The sequence below is a fragment of the Kwoniella dendrophila genome, chromosome 7 (genome assembly GCF_036810415.1).
Source record: "Kwoniella dendrophila CBS 6074 chromosome 7, complete sequence".
Lineage (NCBI taxonomy): Eukaryota > Fungi > Basidiomycota > Tremellomycetes > Tremellales > Cryptococcaceae > Kwoniella > Kwoniella dendrophila.
Window position 1 is genome coordinate 38,956 of NC_089482.1, and position 17,806 is coordinate 56,761.

Here is a 17,806-nt window from a genome sequence, read left to right on the forward strand (position 1 = left end):
GATAGGTTGAAAACGATTATTTGCGATACGCCACTACTGTATGTGTAGCCCAGCATGCCACGTGATTTCCCCTCAGTACTCGTAACATATATGGTGCTTGGCCATTCAATCCTGTTCTCATCATATATGTATATATCAATTCTGTCTGTTTTCTTCATCCCTTTTATACATCATCTTCGAGTCTAACAGTGAAGCAACATCATTATCAGAGCAGAGAGAAAGTACATCAGACCCTGTGTCCTGGATCGTCATCTCTCATCAGCTGAACCTGTAGTTTACTCTGCCAACAACCCAAACATACAATAGGTGATCTTCGGTAACCATGTCAAAGTACGAACATCATCTACCTGGTGATCCACTTGCAGAGGAAGATTACGAATTGTCAACAGCATCTCAATCATCGGATCCATTATTGCCTTCTTACGATGACCACAATAACTTACATGGACAACAAAATGATAAACCATATTTCCCATCACCACATAGACAATTACAAATAAATCGTAAAAGATCACAATTTCGTAAATTCTTATCATGTTTTTGTTTATCCCTTATCATCGTTCTACCCAGTTTAGGTTTATTAGGTTGTTATTTCGGTAAAGATGGTTTAGCAAAAGTGAAAAATTGGGATCAAATCCCACCTGATGTGAAAGATTGGTTAGATGAGATATTACCTTTGAAGCAGAAAGCTGATCATGGTGCTTTTCCTACTGAGTAAGCTATTCTCATCTTAGCCCCATATACATCATTTCTTCAGAACTAACCAATCTTGAGCATATAGTATTGGGTATGCTGGACCCACACCTACTGGAGCAGAGTAAGTCAATCTCCCACATATACGCTTTATCGCATCTTGGGTTGATCCAGTTATGGCAGCTGAGGGTACCACTTTTTCCATCCTTTGTCCAGAGCCGCACTCATCGCTACTGCGCCTGCACTTCCGATGTACAACAATATCAATCCGCTTGTACCGCCAACGGAGAAATCTAAGAACGGCTTCAATATCATACAACATTGGGGTAACCTTAGTCCATTTTATTCGGTGTCAAGTCACGGTCTACCTGAAACAAGTAGTTTGATACCGGAACAATGTGAATTAGAACAAATGCATTGGCTGCAGAGACATGGTGCTAGGTGAGTCATGCTCATCAAGCATCTTAGACCGACTTCTCCATATTTATCCTTGTATCCATAGGTATCCTACGTCTTATCCTGAAGGACCATCAGCTTTTGCTTCTCGAATAACCAACACAAGGTCAAATTGGAAAGCCAAAGGCGATTTGAAGTTCTTGAATGATTGGGAATACCTCTTAGCAAGTGAAATCCTTACTCCTTTCGGGCGAAGTCAGCTTTGTAAGTCATATCACTGGCTTTTGAAACACATGGACAAAAAATCTAATTGCCCTTTTTTAGTCAATCTCGGTGTTTCCGCTAGAGTGAAGTATGGATCTTTGTTGAACAAAATGAAAGGAAGATTACCAGTATTCAGAACAGAAAGTCAAGAGTGAGTTTTTGACGTAACACTTATAGAACTTTTGTAGTTAAGTGTGTGTATGCGTTTCCTCATTATAGTCGAATGCTCAAATCTGCGCAAAACTTCGCTGCTGGTAAGCCTTAAGCCTTACTTTTCGCATGTGTATCTCATACAGCTCGCTTATTGATAATTTCTTTGACGTAGGATTCTTTGGAATTCCTGCTGAAGACCAATATAATCTGGAAGTATCTATAGAAGCTCCTGGATTCAATAACTCTTTAGCACCATGGAACACTGTAAGCGATATTCGTATGAGAATATTAGGCGGATGATTAGCTGAAACCATCGTATATCAGTGTCGGGCTCTTGGAGTTGATTATAAGACTAAATTGGCTGAGTGGGATAATGTATTCCTCAAAGATGCGCAAAAGAGATTGCAAGGAATGATTGAAGGTTATGAACTCACAATCAAAGATGCCAAAGATATGGTGAGTTGACTATTTTTTGCTTCAAAGATTACAGGATAATACTGATCTTTATCGCTGTACTAGATGGAAACGTGTGCATATGAGGTGAGTCCGCAACATGAGCGTAGGAGGGTATCCGTTCTTACATACTGATCGTCTACCTCTTCATGTAGACCGTTGCTCTTGGTTACTCCTCTTTCTGTGATCTCTTTACCCAGAAAGAATGGAAAGGTTTCGAATACAGAAGTGATCTTTATTGGTGGTATGCTCAATCATTCGGATATGCTCCTGCCAAAGCTCAAGGCGTTGGGTGGCTGCAAGAGTTGACTTCGAGACTTACTAAGAGTAAGTCGCCATGTTCAGGAATTGTAGCATAATTGTCTGACCGCGAACTGCATTCTTCTTTAGCTCGATTGACTGAATTCAATTCAACCGTAAATTCAACTTTCCACAATGATGTTCAGTTCCCCCTTAACGATCCTTTGTGAGTCTTGTCTTTAATCATGATCATGGGCTCTGCTTATGCATATTTCAATTCAGATATGTCGATTTTTGTCATGATACACAATTTGCTCTAAGTAAGCTAAAACTTATATATCCCGCGGGTGACCATATAGCTAACATCATTCCATAGTGCTACCAACCATGAATCTCACCACCTTTGCTGAAACTGGGGATCTTCCTACCGACCATATCCCTAAACACAGATCGTTCATTGCATCAAAGTAAGTATTCTCAATCAAGCATCAGAGGAGTTTCGAGCATTTTCTGGATTGACCGCTAATTTAATCTGTCCGGTGATCAGAATCATGCCATTCGCTACCAACTTACAAGTTCAAGTATTAACATGTTCCGGTGAAAAGAAAATACGAATCATTTTAAACGATGCTGTTGTACCTTTAACAGGTATAAAAGGATGTTTAGAAAATGATGAAGGTTTATGTTCATTCGATGAATTTGTTAATTCGATGAAAGAATTAATCGGTAATATCAATTTCGAGAAAGAATGTAACTACAATCCGAAATCAAATGAACCTATTCCTCAAGAAGGTGATGTAATCGCCGAAGTTGGTGATCTGAATGAACATACCGCGAATAAAGTCATACCTGAAAAAGGTGAAGATTTAGTTTTGGACAAGCAATCATCGCAAGGAAAAGCAGAAGAAGAAGATAAAGACGATGGGGAGCCAAGCAAACAAGATGATGATAGTGATAGTGATAGTGATGATTCAGATAGTGAAGATGAGGATTAAACGTAGAGAGGCCAGTATAATCAGTAAACACCGTCACCGCAAGGTTGTTTTCGATATTCGACTACCCATTGCCGCTATCCAGTTTCTCAATTCAGTCCCGCCATATGTGATATACCCACTTAAGACTCTGATACCCAAATATAGAATGGAATGGACTATATAGATTGTTGTAATTATGCATATGATATACCGATCCTCCTTCTTCGTCTCTATATTGACCAAAAAATGCTGTTGTACTGACTAATATATGCTTACAGGTAATTTTACAATATATGTTATTTTGATCGCTATGAAAGGATATCTGTATATCCGAATTTTCCATTATGTGCCCAATGATTCGATTTCGTTGATCCTCTCTAAAGCTGGTTGAAGTTCAACACAACTGAATATGCTTGTGCGCTTCTCAGTATTGAATGAATATTTTATCTAACAAGATAGGTTTCTTCCCTTATACTAAATTCAGCTTGATATATATGAAACTATTTCAATTCTTGGTTTTTCAAAGCCAAAGATCTAAAAGCCCAAACTAAATTCTCATAAACCACAAAAGTTGTACATGTTCCAGGTAAAATTCTTAATGCATTTGTACCTAAACCTTTATAAAATGCTAATAAACCTTCATATTTGTATATTGATGAGATGACAGAAGGTATCGTTAATTTTGGTACAGCTGTTGTCGGTGTAGCGTTCTAGGAAAAATCAACGTTAAGAGGATGGTGATGTACTGAAGAATGACAAGGTAAATAGGAAAGAAAAACATTAGAGTAAACTCACCTGTATCCTTGCTCTTATCACTTGATATGGGTATGTAAGAGCGATGGCGACTAATTTTGAGGATCCTGATGCAAGGATGTACTCTGTATTTGACTTAGAGAGATGAAGCAATGATTAGAGAATCGAAATACGTCAACTAGAGGACTTCGATACAGGACGAATGAGTCAATTGGTGGCGCATTCGGCCATGGGGAGTATAATGATCGCAAGCGCTGTTTCAAGCGATGGGACATCCCGTACTCACCAATTTCTCATCCTCCGTTTTCCATTCTCGACCTTCTTTAGCGAATCTTTTTTTCTTTAAATCCGCTCTACGCCTTTTAATCTCTTCATAGGTTGCAAACTGTATTGAACCATTAGATACCCCTACTAAAGCTAATAATGAACCTTTATATAGACCCCTAAGACCTTCTGTACGATATATCGATGTGAGACCGTCTATACGGGCAACAAAAAATATTAATCAGCATATGATGCTAAATAACAATGTTTGGTGAAATCCTGGACTTACCCCATAAACCTCTATAAGCTGCTGAATCATGCTTAGCGGTTCCAAATACCCTTGTCTTTACTACCCATATTGGATTCGTTAACATGGCTGTTACAGCACCTATGTAATGATTGAGTCCTCATGTCAGTGATTTGTATATTGCGTCAGATCATGCCAAACCCCACTACTTACTGGCTTCAGCCGCCGCTAAAAGATGCTGCCCACTTGATGTGCGATAATTTGGATCACCACCTTGCATTTGCTTCTTTATCATATTGTAGCTATGTCGTCGTAAAGAATTATTAGCTCAACCCCGTTCTAGTGCTGATACAGATGCAGGTCTGCAGCATTATAATTTCCCTCTTTCATTTTAGCGAGCAATCTCAACTTCATCACCGCCTATTCTTTAAGAACGATCTTTCCCTTATCGACTCACAATAGAAAATATAACCCCCAACTCCCAGCTCCACCAACTAAATTAGGACCTAAACCTCTATATAAACCTTTCCAACCGTCGACCTGAACAGCATCTTTTAAAGCTGTATATACACCTGTACCGAATCTTGGCTTTTGTACATGATGAGGTAATGTTGTTTTCGAATTATATGCTAGTATCGTGGATGTTGAAGATGATGCTGCTGCTGGAGATGATGAAGAAGAAGATGAAGTACTGTCGGCAAGTTGAAATCTGACTTTAACTAAATCTAATGGATGCATTACCAGGGTAGCAACTGTTCCAGCACCAAAACCAGCTACTGCATGATCCTAATATTATCAAATGAAATATAATGGTTAGTCGCATGGCAAGCTGATTGATTTACCTTAAAAACTCATGAGAAAAGATCTAAAAGGATAAGAAGATTGTACATACCACTGATATATCACCAAAAAAACTTGGTGAGGCTGACGGAGAAGCAGCCATGTTGTCTGAGGGTTATGTGACAAGCTGAATACAAAGATAAAGGTGATGAATACGAAGTCGTTTTTCTCCTTGAGCTTGATCTGTACAAGTTACGATTTGAGATCAGATTATGTCGATGAATGTACCTTAATCCTTGTCTCTCTAGCTGCTGATGATTCAAGTACACAATTTGGAAAGTATGTGAAGTGTAAGCAGTAAGATATAGTCAATATTGATCTAAATGCGGATTGAACAGTTATGACGAGTCTATGTTTTGGTTGAAAAAAGTTGGAAAATCCCAAAATTATATAACGTCAATAAATTAATCGATCACGCGGAACGACTCATTTACGGAGATCCGTTGGTAATAGTTGTGTATGGACATCACGATAATGATGGTCTGTTTGCTTTCATGCATGTATGTCTGAAGCAGATGGGTACAGTACATATGCATGCAGATTGGATCAGGCTGTTGATTCAAGTCGATATGCATCACATAGTATCTTACCATGCATTGCTTGAGTGGAAAATTAAAAACACATTTTCACCTTACGCTCCAACGAATATCCTGTTGATTAACTTAACCTATGAAACCTAGACTGTTGACTATGACCGGGAAGAAGTTTGTAAGTGAAGCAGCAACAGATCGAGCACACAGTCTAGCTGAAGTACAACACAAAGTAACCAAGTTTTTGTATCGTAAATAACCATTTTGAGAGCTTCCCAAACACCAATTTCATCTGTTGAATCTTTTGAATCTCTATCTTCTTATAACCTAAAGACCAATCTATCTCTTTCGTGATTTGTAACCCATCTTACAGCCTCAGCGAAAGCAGGCCCGCTACTCTTTAGCATGTATTTACTATATAGTAGGTCGAACTTTCACCTTGTTTCTTGGCCAAACATCGCAATTCTTTCTTTCTGTGTATAATACTGTAACCATGATTGCATTTCTACTACAGGACTTTCAAGCATCCCCAACATTATTCAATCTCATCCACTGAACTAACGCAACAATCAGTAAACTATTCCCATAGACCATACCCATTCTAGGTATACCTTTGTAAAAGTCACGATTTTTGCCAGCAGGAGTACCTTTAGAAACATTTCCTACTTGACCTGAAGGTGTAACTTGTGCCAAACATGCTTTAAGACCAGATAATGCCATATTCAAATACTTTTCTTCCTCAAGAATACCCTATTTCCATCATCAGCTTTCATTGTTATCGAAATGAAATAGTGAAAAACCCACTAATCGTATTCCCATGAGAATACCTCCTACAAATCCAGCTGAACCACTGGTCTCAATATAACTTGTAGGATCATCCAGCAACGTACGCCATAACCCACTTTTAGTGTCTTGAAGTGGGATCAAAGCATCAACCTGCCGACGAAGTGTGGATACTAGCATACGATGAAATGGATCGGAAGGTGATAACCCCGTAAGTTCAATAAACATCGGTATTGCTAAGGTTATCTAACGGACTGTCAGCTGGTTTGGATATTTGCATGAAGATGTCACATACCCAACAGTTTCCTCTCGCCCATAGAGCATCGGAGGAGTGGGCACCACTTGGTCCAGGATCATCATCAAATTTCCAAGCGTGAAACCAAAATCCGGACACCTCGTCCATGAGGTATTGAGTATGGAGAAGGAATTGATATTTGGCTGTCAATGACCGTCAGCGTTACCTTTCGGTAGATCTGGCTTACATACCTTCTTCTATGTATTTGGGTCGGTTCAAAAGTAATCCAATTTTTGTGAGAGGGATGACAGTCATCATTAAAGTGTCATCCCATAGTTGTCCTTCATTAGGTAGACGGAAGGTCACTAAATAAGAAGGTGTCAGCTGGGAGATATAGCTATTGATGCGATAGATCTGCTTACCATGCTGGAACCCTCCCTGTGGTGTTCCTACATTTCAGTATTAGCTATAATCACCGTGAGATTTGATGTGGACTCACTCGGCAATTCATTCATGATCCACTCTGCCCATTCATCAATCCATGCTTCAAATCGTTCCCTCCACTCATCATCTAGAATTGAGCCTTTACCGCGTTGCCTGTCTAGATCTACAAGACAAGCGACACTGTACATCACAGCCATGGAGTTGATGTTCTTGGGCGGTATTCCCTCTTTGACACGTTGATGGTACCATTCTTTCATAAGTGCGAGTGTATGCTTAGCAGTAAGTGAAGAAGGGTCTGTAGTTGATTTGAGGTGGTAATACTATTGTTGACTTCAGCGAATGTACTTGCAACAACTTTATTATGAAAAACCTTACGTCAAACAGTCCATTCATTCCTACATCTAAAGTTAGCTTGGCTTAAAGTGATAGGTAGGGACGTTGACTACTCACCTATAGCTTGAGGCCATTCCCACCTGTGATATGTGCAAGTATCGATAATTCTACCATCCGGGACTGTGGTTATGTGTCAGTACTGACCACTGCTTGGTATAAGACTCACGTTGATAGACAAATCGACCAGTCTTATCAGCAACCTCGGTCATACCCTTTATGAGCAAAGCGAGTTTCCTCTCAGCCTCATCTTGATTCAGCTCATATTTCCGATAGTCGAAGGCAGGAGAAGGTGTCAGCTCTTCGAATCCATCTGCTGTGAGGAGAGCACTGGCTGTCTGTCGATTGTCTTCTGTAATTTGTAGAACCATTATCTTTATCAATTGAGTGCGCTTGAAAAATGTCTGTTGACGTCGAGTTGCAACAGGAATGGGTGATTGTTGATAGTTCTATCTAAAGCGCCATCATCTTCACTCCTTATATCGTTGATTATATTAGAGAGATCACATCAAGTGCTATCTAATCCGCAAATTCTCCTTTGATATCCACTTGACGTGCCCATCTTGGTGGATACTTGATCTGATATGATATGTATAATATGACAAATATAGTAATATAGTAATCTTTCTGTTCTAATCATGGAGAATTAAAGCTATAATCGATGGAAAAAGATCCACTTTAATCTTATCTCTTGGCATTCCTCGGTGGATACCGCTTCGTATGTACTGTTACATTAAAAGTGGATACTGTTCTTGGCATTTTTATGTCTAATTGATATTATATGAAGGTCATAACGTATTTGTACTTAGATATCTAATCACATGTTGCTTCAATCTAACACAGTCAGTGGTCATGATATATACCCTTTGTATCTCATGAAGACAGTCTTGGCATTCATCATTGACATAGATCTACTTGATCAATCCACTGCGGACCGTTGTAGATCCACATCGGCCCGTGCTTTACAAAGTAAATTGATAAGTGTAATCTATGATCGAGATGAAGGGTCCCACAAATGCCCCATATCAAGTCAGCAAAGGTATAAAAAGCGGTCAATGTATTCTCCACAAAATAGCCCATCTTCTCATCGTAATCTAACACCAAGGCAATCACCGAATCATCACAAACATGTCACTACCAACTGTCAATCATGATCCTTCCAAACAGGATGTATCAACTTGGGTTGATTCCAAAGGACAAGATGATCAAATTGGAAATATAAAGAATGTCAATGTTGAGAAGATCAATGATACTGAAGCTGCTCCTTATATCGATAATACTATAATCATTGATGAAGCAGAAAACAAAAGACTTAAACGAATGATCGACAGACGGTGAGTTGAATTTGATAAATGCAGGGAATACAGTATCACTTATCCCTGTTATTCTATCCCTACCAGGATCCTACCTCTTTTATGTTTGGCTTATTTTGCTCAAGCTATGGATAAAGGTGCAACTAGTCCAATCAGTATTATGGGATGGTTGAAGATGTCAATGCAACTGGTCAAGACTACGCTCTTACCAGTACAGTTTTATGGATTGGTCTTGTCGCTGGTAACCCTGTGGTAAGTTGCTTAGTCTATCAAACTGACTTCAGACTGACGAAGGCTATATATTGTAGGCATCACAACTTATTCGAAGATTCCCCGTCGCCAAAGTTTTGGCTGGATCAATGCTTATTTGGACTGGTCTTGCATTCTGGTTAACATTCACTTTGAGTGTTCCCCCAATTTTGGCTAATCGAGCTCTTCTTGGTTTCTTCGAAGCATCTTTCGTGAGTAGATTGGTATTTCAAACATTATCAGCCATGCTGATAAGGTATACGTAGAACCCATGTTTGGTTACCATAATGGTTCAATGGTATCTCAGTAGCGAGCAAGCAGTCATCTCAGCTGTCTGGCATTCATTTACTTCTTTGTCCACTTGTCTCCAGTCAGTGATGGGTTTCGGTTTCTACCATGTTCGCAACAACCATGCTGGTGGTTTGAAGAGTTGGCAGTATCTTCTTCTGACTGCTGCTTGTATTTCAGCTATTGCAACTAGTAAGTCATGCAAAATCACCGTTGTTTGTCTTAATATATGTATGCAAGTTTTTATGTATATATAAGCTAACTTTCAACCACACATGTAGTTGCTGTATTCTTGTTACTTCCTGATTCACCAACCCGAGCAAGATGGGCAGTTGAAGAATTGAAAACCAAATTTGTTGAAAGAGTTAGATCAAATAATCAAGGTATAAAACAAAAAATATGGAAATCTGAACAAGCATGGGAAACAGCTAAAGATCCACAAGTTTACGCTTTATTTGCATTGACATTTTGTCAAACTTTAGTCATTGGTGGTGTAGGTAAATTTAGTGCTTTATTGATTAATAGAGCATTTGGTTTTGATGTCGCTACAAGTCAACTTTTAAAAATTCCTGTATCAGCCGTTGGTGTATCAGCTTATTTCCTTATGGCATATCTTCAACAAAAATATGAACAAACTTTTTTCACGATGATTGCTTTCACTCTTTTAAATATGATTGGTACAATCGTTATTGTTTCAGTACCTCCTTCAGACAAAACTAGAGTCGGTCTCATGATCGCTTTCCTCTTACTTCAATTCTTTGGTGCTTGTAATACTGCTACTTCAGTTGTTCTCAGTAGAGTAAGTCAACCTGAATTCAATTATTGAAATCAATAATGTTACCCCATGGCTGATTTTTCCTTTGATTGATAGAATATCGCTGGACAAACCAAAAAATCTATAGCATACGCAACTACCTTCATGGCTTGGGGAGCTGGAAATGCAGTCTCACCTCAACTTTTCTGGGATGATTGGAAACCTAGATATTTACCTTCATTATACATTCACCTTGGTCTTTACGCTACCTATATCTTACTCGCGCTCGCAACTCGTACGATGCTAGTCCGAAGAAACGCTAAAAGAGAAGCTGAGCGTAACTTACGTGGTGAAGGTGATGCTCAAGCCAATCTTCACGCTTTTGAGGATCTTACAGATTTACAAAATCCAGATTATAAGTATTCGATCTAAATGTTAGGAGAAGATCTTGGGAGAAGTGTATCACATGGTGTTTATGATGAGTGGAAGTGTAAAATGTGGTAGTATTATCACTAAATTATTTTATTCAGTTTGAGGGCAGGGAACACGGTTTCCGGATGTATGGCATATGTATTTGGTAGTTTTCATTTCTGTAACATATAAACAGGTAGTTTCTTTTATGCAAAGGTTGTGACCCGTTATAATGAACGTAAATAAGAATTATGCGTTCAAAGGTGTAAACCTTTTTCTCATCATTTTATGAACGTCGAATCATCGGCATCTCCCTCTTGGTCATATGTACTGTACTTGATAGGTGCTTATGGGGAACGATGATGCTATTCCAATTTGACTATTTCTCTTCTACGATCTTATTGATCAAAGTTCCAACACCATGAGATACAAATACTCTGAATTCATCACCATCTTTCAAAGTAATTCTTGGTTTTGCTGTCCATCCAACTCCAGCTGGTGTACTGTTTATAGTGCATAAACAATGTTTAGCTATATTCGACAACAGAAACGCTACTATTGATGTTCCATTTTTCTTCTTCTTAAAAGTGTAAAGGGGAACTCACCCAGTAATGATAATAGTTCCAGGCTGTAAAGTTGTTCCTTGAGATAAGAATGATATAATCTTGGGTATCGAAAAAATCAAGTCGCTAAAGATGAAATATCCAATCTAGATTTAGTATGCTAATCAAGTATTTCTCAACTGCATACAACGGTGGAATCAAAATTACTTACTCAAGTTTACTATCTTGAACCGTATTACCATTCAATATTCCTGAAATTTGCACTTCTGATAATTTTGAAATCTGATCTTTGTGTACTATAGCAGGTCCAATCGGACATGCACCATCAAATGATTTTGAATAACTCCATTGAGATTGTGCAAATTGCGCTTCTCTCGATGATACGTCATTTGCTGCTGTTATACTATTACATAGTAAACAGAATTACCTTAGCATAACTGATATCATTTGTTCTCATTTACGATTCATAGTGTTTGAAAGGAGGATCGAATGTGATACAGTGCGATCAAATGGAAAGAAGAAGGCCCAAACTTACCCAAGGAGATAATCCAAAGCATCCTCCTCCGAAACATTTTTAGCTTCTTTACCAATAACAATAGCTACTTCGGCTTCGTAATCTGCTGCATTATCTTTAACAAATGATTTGGGTATGATGGTGGGTTCAGGATGTGGATCAGCTAAAGAAGTTGAAGGTTTCATAAATAGTGTTGGCGTAGTTGGAATTGGCATGTTAACTTCTCTGGCGTGATTTACATACTAATGCAATACGAGTAAGAAATCAGCGAAACATTTTCCACCATATCGTCATCACAGTGGAGCTGACCTGAGTTGAAAGGTATAAAGGACTCATATGTGATTGAGACATGTTCACTTACATTCAACCCTATACACCTAATTGTTCCAACTTCACTTTGTGCTAAAGGACTTAACAGTCTATCAACCAATTCCTTCTTACCTGTTTTCTCTCCAGGGTTCAAGATAGATGGACCCGAGTAAACTTCCACTTCTACATGTTTTGAATCATATGATGCTAAGCCGACATCTAATTTAGGATCTACAGGTTCACCTATTAGAGGAGTTACTGTTGCCGTTGTTGAAGAAGCAGAACTTTTAGGTATGAATCGTACTAATCTCGTGAAATATGACATCGTTCTTGATGATTTGGTATGTGTTATAAAGTTGATCGATCTGGTTCCCACGGTACGAGAGACCATTCCTACTGAAAAAACAGAAAAGGTGTAAAATTGAGGAAGAGTTTGGATTCTCGTCAAAACGGAGGACAGGTTTAAAGGGGATCTTTATTGATCCTTTGTTTTCAGTGACGTGATTTGAGCTGATCTTCCTAATTGACCATCGGATTTGACCGTTCTTCTTCACTCTCCCCGCATACCCCCTCATCCATAATCAAGCTACTGTACCTACATTCCGAGAGTACCCATATCTACAGGAAGATGCATGCTCAATCCAAACTTGTATGCTAGAAGTTGTAGGAGAGGCAATTTTGGGGCATATCTTGAGAAGAGTGAGAACAATAACAAACAAGTGAAGAGGATAGGATATCCACTTGATACATCAATGTTGGTCACATGCTCGGGTCATTGAAACAGCCCAAAATAAACACCGGTCCGATCATACAAGATAGGGGATGAAGTATATATATATTTATAGGTTATCATGATGGATGACCGTCCTGTTAACGTTTGCTTTTGACCTGAATTGTATGACTATCTCCCGTCTCCAATGTTGCCTTCACTCTCTATACAAAGATTGACAACTTACAAGTCAGTTCTACCGATACCTCTCCGTCAAATGTCATCATCGCAAAACACACCGATAAACTTGGTATCAGTCAATACTGTACCTGAAAGAGCGAAGAAAGTAATAGGTACCGTGATTGAGAATGTCAAAGACAAGTATAACATAGTTCATGCTGGAAACTCTATCAGTAAGTCATGTCAATCAACAATGACCTACATCATCCTGACTATCAAGAGTTTGTTGTGTCAGCTATAGAAGGTGTTGCACCTTTACTTAAATCTATACAACCCCCTCCAGGTATTTTGGTGAGTCCTCTTTTTATCGGCCGATACCAAAATCCTTCCAATATGTCGAGTCGTAGCTGATGAAGATAGTAACAACAAACTACAGTTCTGCGCATCTATGGTCAGTATCACTTGATAATCCACAACTTAATTTGACATATACTGATGGTTTACATCCTACCATCAGTGGACACCTGAACAGCAAGAGGAAATACAAAAAATAGCTAAAGAAACTATACCCGGAATCAAAACCCATGCTGCTCCTACAGGATTACAAGCTCAAGGTGGTCCAGAAGGTGTAGTAAAGTACTTGATGGGTAGAATCGATGAGATTATGAAAGAGAAATAAGCTGTATATCCATAGCAAGAAGGCAAATTGAATGGTCTTTTGGGTCATCGCGTGTGAGGGAGATTTAGTTTCCACTGTTTTTATAAGATCCAATAGTAGCGATCTAAGGATTCTACTTGACACACTTACTTTGCCTATGCATGCAGACTTTTTCTGTGAATGTTTTCATCTTATCTTCCAGAACGCATACAATGTGATCATCCCCAATGCATAAGTTGATATCAGCATCAATGCATACTTTCCTCCCTCTTTCACTATACATCAACGTCAAAAGATAAGATATAACAGGCACCAGAATAGCGTCATTGTGTTTTCTAGCCTTTCAACTAAAAATAACTAATCACCATACAAAATACAATTCTAAAAAGAAACGTTCATTATGCTCTTGAGACCAGCCCATTGCTGATAACCACGTTCGATTTGAAGCGAGTAATGTTCTATCAAGCTGCATTCAATATGACTATCACCTCGGCTTTCCGTAATGTCAGATAATACGAGAGAATGCGATTGCGGGTAGATAGTGGGAGATAAGAATCAACGGTAATCATAAGAACGTGCAAATGGTTATCATCATATTTACTCAACAGCATCTGATTACTTATATGTCTTCAATTCTTCTTGGAGGATCTGCAATGCCCATCAAGTCCTCATTGTCGCAAACTTCCTATCATCTTATCCAAATATCTTACATAACGGGTGACGGATCTCGTTATTAATCATGTTCGGTAAAATAACTGGACTTACTTTGGCTTTTAGCCTTAGTTTCACATATGTCACAGCTCAGCAAGTAGCTCTCGGTCCAGAAACATATACAGCAGCAGGAGAATTTCCAACTAGTCTTTTCTCAGAATATTGGAATGATCCTACTCAAACTGTTTCTCAAGTCCAACCTAAAATCACTGATTCAATTTTAGTAAGTCCACTTAATGTTCACATCTTCAATTTACACCTTAAAATAACGCTAAATGCTGAAATATTCCACTGAAAATAAAGAACATTACATTTCCCCAAAATTTGACTGATCCAGAAACCATTTCAAATAATGATACAACCGATCCACTATATTACCCAAAATCAACTCTATTCGGATCTGCCGCAGAGGGATTATACCAAAATGTTACTTCACAAATTCAAGATATTATCAAAAATCAACAAGGTTCAAATTGTACGAAATGTATAGATGCTTTAACAGTTGCTGGAACTTTAGCTAAACAAGCTCCGACTGTAAGTTCCACTATGAACCATCAACATCATGGGGCACATATTGGTGAATACCTGAGGAGATCGGTAATATTGATAATGATGCAAACATCTGTTCTTAGCTCGTACCACAATTACTCGTTTCTTTGTGTAATCAATACAAGTTCGCTTCTACTTCAGGATGTCAAGTTTATTCTGAGAATGCTCAAAGTCCATTTTATGCTCAAGTTTTAGCTTATGCGAATTTAAGTGGAAGTGACGGTCAGTATTTATGTCAAAATTTCATCTCAGTATCAAAATGCCCTAGACCACCTTTGTAAGTCTCAACTTGGAAGTGATATTAGAACCACGAGCTTATCATCACCACATCAAATCTCCCCTCTAGACCTAAATTTAACCCCAACGAGTTTTGGTCAAAACCGAAACCTTCGAATGTTTCCTCTCCTGAACCAAAAGGAACCAATCGGGTCAAAGTCTTAGTAAGATCATACCAAAAATCGTTTCGTAGTTAATCTATCCTGATTGATTGTGTGTTCTATAGCATATGTCCGATTTCCACATTGACCCAAAATATGCTACAGGATCAGAGTAAGTTTACCCTCAAAACGAGCTAAAAACAAAGCCTTCACTGATCTTTATATCGTCCGTATGCAGAGCAAATTGCACCTCCGGGTTATGTTGTCGAAGAGGAAATCTTGTAGCATCACTTCAATCCAACTATACGCCCTCAGTACCTGCGCCAAGATTCGGTTATTTTGCTTGTGACACACCTTGGGCATTGGGGGCAGCTGCGGTAGAAGCTATTCCAATTTTAACAGGAACAGATGGAGAAGATTCACTCAATATGACTTTATTTACTGGTGATTTGGTTTACCATGATCCTTATAATCAACTGAGTCGAGATTATATACAATACACGGAGACTGGTAAGCATATAAGCGTTCTTTTCCTGTCTGATAGACAATTTTTCGCCATGTGTTCAACTGACAACCCAATGGTGATTTAGCTTTGTTCAATTTATGGAAAAGGACTCTAAATCCATCTTCACCTTTGTTCGCTGCTATAGGTAATCATGATCAATATCAACAAGCTTTCGATTCACCTCACACACTTCCTGGTAATTTGACTAAAGAGTTTAGTTGGAATTATGAACATTTATCAACATTATGGAAAAACAATGATTGGATAGATGATGAAGCTGTTAAAGAGGCTAAGACGTGAGTTTCAAGCTTACAAACATAAATTTGACATTTATTGTGACTAGCATCTAAATCCAAAATGCTAATCTTTTCGTACAGTCATTATGGAGCATACTCAGTCCAACATGCATCAAATTTAAAGATCATAACGATAAATACAGATTTATGGTACAGATCAAATATATTTTCATTTATAAATACGACTCAATCAGATAATTTTGGATTTTTGAAATTTTTAGCTAAAGAATTACAAGAATGTGAAGATTCAAATAGTAAAGCATATATAGTTGGACATGTTCTATCAGGTTGGGATGGAACAAATCCTGTGATTGGACCTACAGATGCTTTTTATCAAATCGTTGATAGATATTCCAATACTATCAAAGCTCTATTCTGGGGTCATACGCATGAAGATCAAAATATGATTTATTATTCAAATAATGCCACTGCTAGATCAGAAAATACTGCTCAAAATGTTGGTTGGATAGGTCCTTCTATCACCCCTTTGACCGATAGTGAGTCTCTGTAAATTGCGTCAAATGCAATACACATGAATAGAAGTAGCTGAGTAGTGATGCTTTGTATCGATAGTCAATTCTGGATTTAGATTATATGAAGTAGATGCTGAAACTTGGGATATCCTTGATGCTCATACGTAAGTTCATCGCCTCTGGAACATTTCAAGCGTTTTATGGTAACTAATTCTGGTGAACTACCAAAAATATAGATGGTATTCAAACGTATCAACATACAATGAACTTGATGGACAACTAGAATTTGGACCAAGTTATCAATACGAATACAATACTCGAAAAGCTTATGGTCAAAATATCGATTGGCCAGAAAACGCACCTTTAAACGCTACTTGGTGGCATAAGGTAACTGAAGAAATGAGTAATGACGGTGGTGCTTTAGTCAATTTGTACAATGCTCATCAAGGTAAATTGTCGGTCAGAAGTCCCAATTGTACGAGTACTGCTTGTATCGAAGCTAAAGTTTGTTACATGAGAGTAAGTTAAGCTTTATATCTGATATCACAGTGAGAGATAAGCTGAATCTTTTCATTCTTACAGAGTGGTTCCGCACCAATCGGACTTAATTGTACACAAGGATTTGGAAGTGTACAATAAAATCAACCGTTAGCAGTAAGGGATTTGGAGGGAACGGTACAGTTTAGAACATATAATGATAGAAAAAGGTTTCAGAAAAGAAGAACGATTCAAGAGGTAGATAGATAATGGTCTAGATAAGATGCATCTGTGAGACTATTATCGAGCCATATTTACACAGCAATCATTCGCAGAACAGTCATGCTGATTTCGAGTGCTAATTCTTGAATCGTTGTCAAAGAAGTATCAATCATCCCCTAACATTATGGCTTTCTCAAGAATGACAGAAGATCGACATTATCAAAATTGATCGCTAAGTTTCATAGCCAACACTGTACGTTACGATAAGCAATACGGTATTTAGGGGATGTGGCGTACAGTATATACCATCTGCATCGGTAAACAGTCATGACGCGAGTATACATGATGGTACTTGTAGTATTTGCATTGCTGGAGCTGACCACTTAAGTTGCAACAGCTTCAAAAGCGGTCATTCTACTTTGATTCGCCCGACATCGCTACGAGTTTATCTCTAGCACTTGGATCATATTTGACAAGAGTTCATTGGATCCACTCGCAAACAAAACTTCTGAGATGTCTTACGAAGTATTCATGATGTTGGATGTTTTTTGGCTTGAGAGCGTTATGATTTTTCAAGGGGTGATCAATA

The 17,806-nt window shown here is 38.4% G+C and overlaps 7 protein-coding genes across 7 annotated transcripts; 4 read left to right on the top strand and 3 right to left on the bottom strand.

The window, feature by feature from the left end:
• Window positions 1–322: 322 nt before the first annotated feature.
• L201_005253 (uncharacterized protein) lies at window positions 323–3,194 on the top strand (the record flags this gene model as incomplete). The annotated part of the gene is made up of 14 exons (XM_066220986.1): window positions 323–714; window positions 782–817; window positions 910–1,134; window positions 1,196–1,353; window positions 1,414–1,504; window positions 1,573–1,607; window positions 1,679–1,770; window positions 1,831–1,962; window positions 2,026–2,046; window positions 2,115–2,286; window positions 2,350–2,425; window positions 2,482–2,519; window positions 2,576–2,666; window positions 2,747–3,194. The coding sequence occupies 14 exons, from the start codon at window positions 323–325 to the stop codon at window positions 3,192–3,194; spliced, it is 2,007 nt and encodes a 668-aa protein (XP_066077083.1).
• A 479-nt stretch (window positions 3,195–3,673) lies between these two features.
• Window positions 3,674–5,380, bottom strand: L201_005254 (uncharacterized protein; the record flags this gene model as incomplete). Its single annotated transcript, XM_066220987.1, has 7 exons — window positions 3,674–3,883; window positions 3,969–4,061; window positions 4,213–4,406; window positions 4,480–4,578; window positions 4,651–4,739; window positions 4,895–5,223; window positions 5,330–5,380. The coding sequence occupies 7 exons, from the start codon at window positions 5,378–5,380 to the stop codon at window positions 3,674–3,676; spliced, it is 1,065 nt and encodes a 354-aa protein (XP_066077084.1).
• Window positions 5,381–6,326: 946 nt separating this feature from the next.
• On the bottom strand, window positions 6,327–8,030 carry L201_005255 (uncharacterized protein; the record flags this gene model as incomplete). Its single annotated transcript, XM_066220988.1, has 9 exons — window positions 6,327–6,557; window positions 6,612–6,836; window positions 6,886–7,028; window positions 7,077–7,190; window positions 7,248–7,274; window positions 7,325–7,589; window positions 7,645–7,664; window positions 7,720–7,782; window positions 7,829–8,030. The coding sequence occupies 9 exons, from the start codon at window positions 8,028–8,030 to the stop codon at window positions 6,327–6,329; spliced, it is 1,290 nt and encodes a 429-aa protein (XP_066077085.1).
• A 757-nt stretch (window positions 8,031–8,787) lies between these two features.
• On the top strand, window positions 8,788–10,695 carry L201_005256 (uncharacterized protein; the record flags this gene model as incomplete). The annotated part of the gene is made up of 7 exons (XM_066220989.1): window positions 8,788–8,993; window positions 9,060–9,127; window positions 9,190–9,224; window positions 9,281–9,433; window positions 9,488–9,701; window positions 9,791–10,308; window positions 10,381–10,695. 7 exons carry the CDS (start codon window positions 8,788–8,790, stop codon window positions 10,693–10,695), a joined length of 1,509 nt encoding a protein of 502 aa, XP_066077086.1.
• A 358-nt stretch (window positions 10,696–11,053) lies between these two features.
• Window positions 11,054–12,385, bottom strand: L201_005257 (uncharacterized protein; the record flags this gene model as incomplete). Its single annotated transcript, XM_066220990.1, has 5 exons — window positions 11,054–11,177; window positions 11,280–11,363; window positions 11,449–11,640; window positions 11,773–11,993; window positions 12,113–12,385. The coding sequence occupies 5 exons, from the start codon at window positions 12,383–12,385 to the stop codon at window positions 11,054–11,056; spliced, it is 894 nt and encodes a 297-aa protein (XP_066077087.1).
• Window positions 12,386–13,046: 661 nt separating this feature from the next.
• On the top strand, window positions 13,047–13,628 carry L201_005258 (uncharacterized protein; the record flags this gene model as incomplete). The annotated part of the gene is made up of 4 exons (XM_066220991.1): window positions 13,047–13,182; window positions 13,245–13,300; window positions 13,386–13,400; window positions 13,467–13,628. The coding sequence occupies 4 exons, from the start codon at window positions 13,047–13,049 to the stop codon at window positions 13,626–13,628; spliced, it is 369 nt and encodes a 122-aa protein (XP_066077088.1).
• A 718-nt stretch (window positions 13,629–14,346) lies between these two features.
• On the top strand, window positions 14,347–17,157 carry L201_005259 (uncharacterized protein; the record flags this gene model as incomplete). Its single annotated transcript, XM_066220992.1, has 11 exons — window positions 14,347–14,541; window positions 14,622–14,852; window positions 14,951–15,144; window positions 15,214–15,307; window positions 15,370–15,416; window positions 15,483–15,754; window positions 15,835–16,045; window positions 16,127–16,542; window positions 16,619–16,682; window positions 16,755–17,037; window positions 17,101–17,157. 11 exons carry the CDS (start codon window positions 14,347–14,349, stop codon window positions 17,155–17,157), a joined length of 2,064 nt encoding a protein of 687 aa, XP_066077089.1.
• Between the last annotated feature and the right edge of the window lie 649 nt (window positions 17,158–17,806).